This window comes from Poromitra crassiceps (genome assembly GCF_964638095.1).
Source record: "Poromitra crassiceps genome assembly, chromosome: 21".
In the NCBI taxonomy this organism is placed as follows: Eukaryota; Metazoa; Chordata; class Actinopteri; order Beryciformes; family Melamphaidae; genus Poromitra; species Poromitra crassiceps.
Window position 1 is genome coordinate 17,451,935 of NC_139638.1, and position 10,000 is coordinate 17,461,934.

General features: G+C 42.3%; 1 protein-coding gene across 1 annotated transcript in view; it reads left to right on the forward strand.

Annotated features, from left to right (window-relative positions):
* slc5a1 (solute carrier family 5 member 1) overlaps window positions 1-5,934 on the forward strand; it is a gene marked incomplete at both ends in the record, with an annotated part of 13,428 nt that extends 7,494 nt beyond the window's left edge. The window contains 7 exons of the mRNA XM_083657846.1: window positions 1-68; window positions 841-948; window positions 1,126-1,276; window positions 1,535-1,703; window positions 2,756-2,971; window positions 4,466-4,571; window positions 5,720-5,934. The exon at window positions 1-68 is cut by the window's left edge and continues 68 nt beyond it. Of these exons, the coding sequence (XP_083513972.1) occupies window positions 1-68; window positions 841-948; window positions 1,126-1,276; window positions 1,535-1,703; window positions 2,756-2,971; window positions 4,466-4,571; window positions 5,720-5,934 (1,033 nt within the window). The remainder of the gene's footprint in view (window positions 69-840; window positions 949-1,125; window positions 1,277-1,534; window positions 1,704-2,755; window positions 2,972-4,465; window positions 4,572-5,719) is intronic.
* Between the last annotated feature and the right edge of the window lie 4,066 nt (window positions 5,935-10,000).

A 10,000-nucleotide genomic window follows, 5' to 3' on the forward strand; every position in this document is an offset into this window, starting at 1 on the left:
CTACCTGAAGCTGCTGCCCATGTTCCTGATGGTGTTCCCTGGCATGATGAGCAGGATCCTCTACCCAAGTGAGTGTGTCCCTACCCAGGTGAGTGTGTCTCTACCCAGGTGAGTGTGTTGGAGAGGTCCTCTACCCAGGTGAGTGTGTTGGAGAGGTTCTCTACCCAGGTGAGTGTGTTGGAGAGGTTCTCTACCCAGGTGAGTGTGTTGGAGAGGTTCTCTACCCAGGTGAGTGTGTTGAAGAGGTTCTCTACCCAGGTGAGTGTGTTGGAGAGGTTCTCTACCCAGGTGAGTGTGTTGGAGAGGTTCTCTACCCAGGTGAGTGTGTTGGAGAGGTTCAGGATCCTCTCCCCAGGTGAGTGTGTTGGAGAGGTTCAATGTCGTTGGGATGTGGAGAGAACTGAGAAAAGTGAATACTTGAATTCATTATGAAAGTGTTTACTGAAGTAATAAATCAAGTGAGAAATAGGATAATTTCCCCATTGACTTCTATACAATCACACTTTTCTACAGCCATATAGACTGTATAAAGAGGCGAGTTATAAAATTTGCACCTCTGTACAGTTATCATGAACGGTGAAAGCTATAGAGACAAATACTTTTTTTAATGGACCAGGGTGTAAACATGTTTATTTCTGCTGTAAAGTTGAGCATTTTAACATGGGGGTCTATCGGGGATTTACTCGCTTTTGGAGACAGCCACAAATGGGCATTCTAGGAACTGCAGTTTTTGGCACTTGCGTGTCGGCTTCACTTTTGGAGATGGAGGTTGCCATTCTGTTCTAGATGAACTATACATGTCCTCCTGACATCCTGCTGATCTGTGCCACTCTGTTCTAGATGAAGTTGCATGTGTGGATCCAGAAGTATGCAAGAAGGTCTGTGAGGCTGAGGTGGGCTGCAGCAACATTGCTTATCCCAAACTGGTGGTGGACCTCATGCCTGATGGTGAGTGAGAGGCTAAAGACTCTAGTCGTTCAGCAGAGAATGCCAGCCTTTAGAGCATTTTAGAGTGCAGTCAAAGAAAAACAAGCCAGTTAGCGAATGCAATAAAAGTAGACACAATTTCCTTCTAGGCCTTCTGCTCCCTTCCTGCTCTTGATGTTTGAATGACATCTGCTCCAGGTCTGCGAGGTATGATGCTGTCTGTGATGATGGCCTCCCTGATGAGCTCCCTCACCTCCATCTTCAACAGTGCCAGCACTCTGTTCACCATGGACATCTACACCAAGATCCGCCGCTTCGCCACGGAGAGGGAACTGATGATTGCTGGCAGGTAAATGACATAGCTGTGTGCGTGTGTAACTCTGTGTCTGTGTAGCTGTGTGCGTGTGTAACTCTGTGTCTGTGTGTGTGTAACTCTGTGTCTGTGTAGCTGTGTGCGTGTGTAACTCTGTGTCTGTGTGTGTGTAACTCTGTGTCTGTGTGTGTGTAACTCTGTGTCTGTGTGTGTGTGTAACTCTGTGTCTGTGTGTGTGTAACTCTGTGTCTGTGTGTGGATGTATACTAATATGATTGATATTTGTGTGTGTAGAGTGTTTATCCTGGTCCTGATCGGAGCGAGCATCGCGTGGATCCCTATAGTGCAGTCGGCCCAGAGTGGCCAGCTGTTTGACTACATCCAGTCCATCACCAGCTACCTGTCTCCGCCCATCGCCGCGGTCTTCATGCTCGCCATCTTCTGCAAACGCGTCAACGAAACGGTGAGTTGCCACTTCAAATCCTCTCTTAATTTACCTGGGTAGCACTTCATTTGGATATCAGCTGACAAAAAGTCGATGTTCAGTACTGTGTCACTTGCCTGTTTGGTGCATTTCTACCCCCAACCCTAGTCTGACTCACTGGAAGCGGGCTGTGGGGATAAGCTCTGCCTAGTCTGACTCACTGGAAGCGGGTTGCTGGGATAAGCTCTGCCATTGGCTCTGACCAGTAGCGGAGCGTACACTGGGGCAGAGGGTGCGCCCGCCCCGGGCCCATGCCCCCATCCAAAAAAAAAAAAAAAAAAAATGCAGGCCAGGCCAGGCCTGAGTGTGAGAGCAATTCAATCAATAGACAATAACATTGGTGTGTATAACCCTAGAACACTAACGTGATTTAAAGTCACACCATCACTAACGTCGGGTGTATTTCACCCGATGCAATATACCCCATAAGACATACTTCTCATCAAAATATCTTAAAGTACAACAATACATGGCAAATTGGGGTACTCTTCTTTTATTTTTCAATGTGAAATATCACAAAAAACACACAAAAATGTATTATGGGGGACACTATAAAAAATATGTAAAATTCGTGACTAAATATTCGTGACTAAATATGGCTAAAACAGATTCAAACATGCAAAAAAGGCAAATTTTTCTTCACCGCGGGCCTTAATTGGAAAAAAAAAAAAAAAATGGGGGGGAGGGGGGGCTCCCTAAGAGCTTCGCCCCCCCGTGGGCTGATAGGGTCGCTCCACCCCTGGCTCTGACCTTTCAGTCAAAGTGAAGGGAAATCCCTTTCCGCTCCAATTTAACAGTGATCTGCTCTCAGCTATTCAACTGTGAATGTGGGGACAAATGCAGTTTGTCTTAAATATAAATATGAAATATAATATAATAATACATATTATATGGATCTTTAACACTTCTTTTGACTGCTTCCTCCTACACGCGCTTGTGTCATTACTAGATGCTCTGTTGCATGAGGGCCGTTGAGCAACATGGGCTGCTGAAGAGTTGACCCTTTCCTCCCTTGTTGCTTCTCTCCTCAGGGTGCATTCTACGGCCTCCTGATAGGCCTGGGTATCGGCGTATCCAGGATGGTCACTGAGTTCGCCTACGGGACCGGAAGCTGCGTTGCCCCCAGCAACTGTCCTACAATCATATGTGGCGTTCACTTCCTCTACTTCTCCATCATCCTGTTTGTCGCCTCCTGTATCGCCATCGTGGCCATCTCCCTCATGACCAAGGCCATCGATGACAAACATGTATGTTACCAAGTCATTAGTAACTCACTCAGTATGTTACCAACTCATTAGTAACTCACTCAGTATGTTACCAACTCATTAGTAACTCACTCAGTATGTTACCAACTCATTAGTAGCTCACTCAGTATGTTACCAACTCATTAGTAACTCACTCAGTATGTTACCAACTCATTAGTAGTTCACTCAGTATGTTACCAACTCATTAGTAACTCACTCAGTATGTTACCAACTCATTAGTAACTCACTCAGTATGTTACCAACTCATTAGTAACTCACTCAGTATGTTACCAACTCATTAGTAACTCACTCAGTATGTTACCAACTCATTAGTAGGCTAACTCACTCAGTATGTTACCAACTCATTAGTAACTCACTCAGTATGTTACCAACTCTTTAGCAGCTCACTCAGTATGTTACCAACTCTTTAGCAGCTCACTCAGTATGTTACCAACTCATTAGTAGCTCACTCAGTATGTTACCAACTCTTTAGCAGCTCACTCAGTATGTTACCAACTCTTTAGTAACTCACTCAGTATGTTACCAACTCATTAGTAGCTCACTCAGTATGTTACCAACTCTTTAGCAGCTCACTCAGTATGTTACCAACTCATTAGTAGCTCACTCAGTATGTTACCAACTCTTTAGCAGCTCACTCAGTATGTTACCAACTCATTAGTAGCTCACTCAGTATGTTACCAACTCTTTAGTAACTCACTCAGTATGTTACCAACTCTTTAGTAACTCACTCAGTATGTTACCAACTCATTAGTAGCTCACTCAGTATGTTACCAACTCTTTAGTAACTCACTCAGTATGTTACCAACTCTTTAGTAACTCACTCAGTATGTTACCAACTCATTAGTAGCTCACTCAGTATGTTACCAACTCTTTAGTAACTCACTCAGTATGTTACCAACTCTTTAGTAACTCACTCAGTATGTTACCAACTCATTAGTAGCTCACTCAGTATGTTACCAACTCTTTAGCAGCTCACTCAGTATGTTACCAACTCTTTAGCAGCTCACTCAGTATGTTACCAACTCATTAGTAGCTCACTCAGTATGTTACCAACTCATTAGTAGCTCACTCAGTATGTTACCAACTCATTAGTAACTCACTCAGTATGTTACCAACTCTTTAGTAACTCACTCAGTATGTTACCAACTCATTAGTAGCTCACTCAGTATGTTACCAACTCTTTAGCAGCTCACTCAGTATGTTACCAACTCATTAGTAGCTCACTCAGTATGTTACCAACTCTTTAGCAGCTCACTCAGTATGTTACCAACTCATTAGTAGCTCACTCAGTATGTTACCAACTCTTTAGCAGCTCACTCAGTATGTTACCAACTCTTTAGCAGCTCACTCATGTATGCGTATATCACCTTACCCACATTTGACATTTGACCTTACCCCCCTCATCACTGGAAGTGGGTGAAGAGACAGTGCTGTCAGTCACACTAGCTTGATAATAGTTTGTTTCTTATTGTCTAGTTGTATCGGTTGTGTTGGAGCCTGAGGAACTCTCAGGAGGAGCGAGTGGACCTTGAAGGAGACGATTGGGTGGATAATCAAGAATCCAATGCTATGGATATAGAAGGTAATCAGCAAACATATAAAAACTCGTATAAAAACAAACACACTTGGTTGCACTCACACATGTGTACTAGGGCTGGGTATCGTTACAAAATGACAATGCCAGTACCAGCACCAGTACCAGTACCAGTAGCAGTACCAGTAGCAGTACCAGTACCCTTAAAGTGAAACCGATACCAATAGAGTAGTTCATTCAATACCTTTGTTACCCCTTCATAGGGCTCAACTTCACCACCTCAGACTGTATGGGTTCTAGCTGCTGCTGTACTGGGCCAATCACACGTCACATTAAATCAAAGAACACATGCGGTGATTGGTTGCGAGCAACACCATACAAATAGTTTTTTTTTTTTTCGAGATCTGTTTACAAAAAGGATCGAATGCAGGTATCGTTGGAGCGGAGAAGTTTCGATATCATTTGGTACTGGGTTATTTCGGTCGATACCTTATAAGTACCCAGCCCTAGTGTATGCACACTCGCATGCGCACACAAACACGCTTACAGGCGTGGACACAGTAGGTTATAATAGTTTTGGATTTTTTTCATTCGTTTTTATTTTTATTAGTTTTGACTTTTTGTTTTCAATTTCAGTTTAGTTTTCATTCGTTTTTAAGATGGGTTTCATCGTTTAGTTTAGTTTTTAGTTTTTGAAAATGTTTAGTTTTAGTTTTGTTTTTATTAGTTTCAGTGTTAGTTTTAGTCTTTTTTGCCCCTTTCCTCTTTTTTTTGTAATATGGGATGTTTGTCAGGGGTGAGATTCAAAGGGGTCATAAAATATGATAGATCTAGGAAAATAGATTTCATCTCCACTCAAAATACTAGGCTTATTATGTATGAAATACTGTAAACAGACAAAGACTAAAACTAAGGACATTTTCTCTTAAATTTTATTTTATTTTAGTTAGTTTTGTAAACACACAATAATAGTTAGTTATCATTTTTTTGTAAAGCTTAGTTTTTGTTTTTATTTCACTTTATTTCATGTTTTTTCAATTCTAGTTTTTGTTTTTTCGTTAGTTTTCGTTAACTATAATAACCTTGGGACACACACGCGCACGCGCGCGCGCGCACACACACACACACACACACACACACACACACACACACACACACACACACGCTTCAACCCCCATGCTTGTCTTTGATGGCAGAGCCTCCTGAGGAGCAGAACGTGTGTAAGAAGATGGTGATGGGCTTCTGTGGCCTGGAGCAGCAGAGAGGTCCACAGCTGAGTGCTGAGGAGCAGGCCGAGCTGCAGCGGAAGCTCACAGACACCACGGAGCGGCCGCTATGGAGGAACGTCGTCAACGCCAACGCCGTCATCCTCCTGTGCGTGTGCGTCTTCTTCCACGGCTTCTACGGTTAAAATGCTTCTTCTCTCCCACATGAACTGAATCAGGATTGCTGCTATAGTTCAATAACCCTAAGCTGTGCTTGGTTTATGGCTAAATGGAGTGACTGAATTTTATATAAATGTATATAAGTATATATACAATATAAGTATATATAATATAATATAAGTGTAATTAATACTTCTCAACATGCCATCGTGTCTTTATTACGTAAGTAGCGCTTAATTGGGCCACTGAACTCCCCAAACAACAACAACAAAACAATACTACTGTACTGTAGTCATGTGTCATAAATACTACTTTATTTCATTACTGTACATTTTGCTGGTAAAATATTGATCGTCATCTCAGTGAAAGTAAACACTATCACAATATGAATCCAATTGAGTGTGAACACGTGGTAAAATCAGGTTACTGCATGTACCTGTATTGCACATAATGACACACTGCACACCTGAATGTTTTATTTGTACATTGTACATCGTCAACAGTGCCCAGGAATGGACTCCTCCGCCCTTGCTTTGGTTGTTATGGTGAATGTTAAGCATTATATATATATATATATATATATATATATATATATATATATATATATATATATATATACCGTATATATATATATATATATATATATATATAATATTATATATATATTATATAGCTGTCATTTCCCTTATATATATATATATATATATATATATATATATATATATATATATATAAATAAAAGGGAAATGACAGCTATATAAATTGCAGCAGCTCAGGAAGAGATCAGCAGTGTCTTTTGCTTTATGTTGTCACCTGATAAGTCTCAGTATAGTGGTATATAGAAACTTTCTGCTGTGCTTTTACCTCAGTTTTTTACTGTAGGAAATATGGCCCACTAGGCTGCCCTTAACTCCTAGTTCATGTTTCATAGATTGGATAAAATAATGCGATTGTTCAATATAAAATTATGTATATTAATATATATAATATTATTATTATATATATATGTATATTAATGTATTATGTAAATACACAAATCAACTAAATCAATTCGAATTTCAAATGAATGCTACAGTATTTATTCTCACTTATTTCACACAATTTTGGAAATATGAATAGTCATCGCCTCCCGGACTTCCTGATTTCAGTTCAAGTGAACTGACCTTGACTCTGGTATCAATGTTCCGTGTTACTGCAACACGCTTTTGACCCACGTGTTGCCATCACTTAAGTCATAAAGCCACATGATCAAAACGATCCCAAACAGTTACACAGAATGGACCTATTATTACATCATGGCTGTCTGAAGACAGAATTATCTTTCTTCTTGAAATACTGACTGAAAAACATGACATTATTTCAAATTTCAAACAATTCTGTGCTACCTCATCCTGCCAAAGCTTTTCTCACCATGTGCGTTCAAAGTCCATCAGCGGTGCCACTTCCTAATTCCTTCTGAGTGTTAATGAATAATATCTCAAGTGACTGGTAATATACACACAGCCCTGTTTTTACCCTCTTCACTTCCCTCTAGTGGCTCAATGGTGTACCTGCTAGACTGCACTGCATTTGATCACATGATCTCTTGGTAAAATGGTCACTTTGTGCTGACTTGTTCAGATAAATGTTTGAATGACAAACAGACTTATTGCTTTTTAATCTCCCTTTTAGAATAGTTGCCCACGAATCCCATCATGACACATTAATCTCACCCTTTTTGGTGTGCATGGCGCTTAGTGTCCACTGGGTGAACAACAGCAATACAGTAGCTACAGCACTAATAGAGAGGCAAAGTGACCGCCTACTTCCTGCTTCGGCACTGTACCAGAGATTTTCATCCGCCATTTATTTTCCCATAGACATTTCGTAAAATGCTTATAAAAATTGTTTTACTTCGTCAAGCCAAATGGTTCAGATATATTTAGAATCGGGAGAGACCATAGAACATTTCACTCGGACCAAAACTTTAAAAAAGACGACATCGAAAAAATATTTTCTTTAAATCTGCAATTCTTTTATGTTTTGGTCCGAGTTAAATGTTATGCGGTCTCTCCTGTTTCTAAATATATCTGAACCGTTTGGTTTGAACAAGTAAAACTATTTTTATAAGCATTGTACGAAATGTCTATGGGAAAACAAATGGCGGATGAAAATCTCTGGTACAGTGCTGAAGCAGGAAGTGACGTTCCACTTTGCCTCTCTATACAGGCCTTGAATATGTGCACCAATGCTGAATGATTTATTTCTGGCTTTGGAGTTGCAACTTGCATGCCTCATTTACTGCCACTTTATCTCTCTCCCATGCCTGTACTTCCCCCACCCCCCTCCCCTCCCTCGCTATATGAATTTATATCTGTCTGAATCATGTGTCTGGCTGTGATGATGTTGTGAGTCACACAGAAAACAGTCAAAAGTCATAATCGCACCATATCTCTCAGGAGCCAGAAGAGACCTTTTGTTTCAATGCTGCTTCCCCAATAACACCATCTGTCAGCCAGCGTACCCACTGTGATGAGTAACGAGGAGAGCAGACATGCTCTGCATTCCTCCACACAGACGGAGTTTGAATGTGATACATGGTACACAGCCAGGCGCGGACTGCATAATCGGGCACGTCGGGCAAATGCCCGGTGGCCTGGCCTGGGCTGGCCTGGAAAAAAAAAAAAAAAAAAATTGGTGCCCGCAGTCAGGCCACTCACTGAACAGCAGGCCAGGCGCCGCCTACTGGTTTACTAGTGGTTTTATTACTTTATTCAGGGTTAAAGTGGGTGCATCTCATTGTAAAATTGGACTCGGCCCAAATTGGGCTTCAAACGGCCCAAATTGGGCTTCAAACGGCCCAAATCTGGCTTCAAACGGCCCAAATTGGGCTTCAAATGGCCCAAATCTGGCTTCAAATGACCCAAATTGGGCTTCAAACGGCCCAAATCTGGCTTCAAACGGCCCAAATTGGGCTTCAAACGGCCCAAATTTTTCGCCGCCGCCCTTCGGACGCCGGCACGCACGTCGGCCCGTATCGGCCTGGCCTGCTTGGTATCTAATGCCCGGCCTGAATTATGATCCCAGTCCGCCCCTGTACACAGCCTGGCAGGACAGGAAGTCATTGTTAGTGGTCGGGGGGAAACACTGATTTTAACAGATATTATTAACACGTTGAAGTCTTGCAGCCAAAATAGACGAGTCTACCGGCTCCGTCTAAATCATGATTAAATTCCTATATCCTTTGTTCAATGAAGAAATAGTAAGTAACGGGGGCTTTTCTCTTATGTAAGCGGCTCTTTGCATGCTTTGCTAACCCAATCATGGGTATGATGCATGTCATGGGCATTATTTCATGATTTAATGACACCAGCAAACCACTTTACGAAGGCAAAGAAACGACAACATACAACTACAAAATATAAGGACAGGTGTTTTAGTGTCGGGTGTGGTCTACTTGTGAAAGTGTAATGGCTCATTTCCACCACATTTTACTGCCCTGCACAGCTCGTCACCACTCGGCTCTAATCGTTTCGGCCCGATGGACGTTTTGCTTCCACCGCGGATCATCTGCCCCCACCCACCCCCACCCACAGCTGGTCGTCATAGCGACCGCATATCTGTCCTTCGCTTATAGCCGAAGTAGGCTATAACATAACGTTACAATTAAATCCATCCACAGAACTTTTAAACTGGTTATGAAATACTGGTGCCTCTAAATGACCTACAGTGTACATGGGCAAATGTGACAATCGGCCAAGAGAATGGATATCACTTTGTAGTTAGTCAAACTCACAGGCATGCGCTGCGCTGTGCGGGGACGGGAGAGGCGCAACAGAGTGAAGCCTCTACCCCGCGGCCTCTCACCAGGCAAGACCGCGGCTTCACCAAACACCCGCTGCGGCCTAGCGGAGCGCTGCAGCCTGCACTCAGCTACAGAGCTCCCTGAGCTCCCCCGATTTTATTTCACCGGAGGCGAAGGCAGCAACACAAAAGACTGATGGAAATATACATAACAGAAGAGAAGGTAAGACCACTAAACTGGTATGCAGCCGCCAGCATTGCATTGACAGCAGAGGTGTAGTGCTATCTAGAGAAGTGGGGGAACGCACC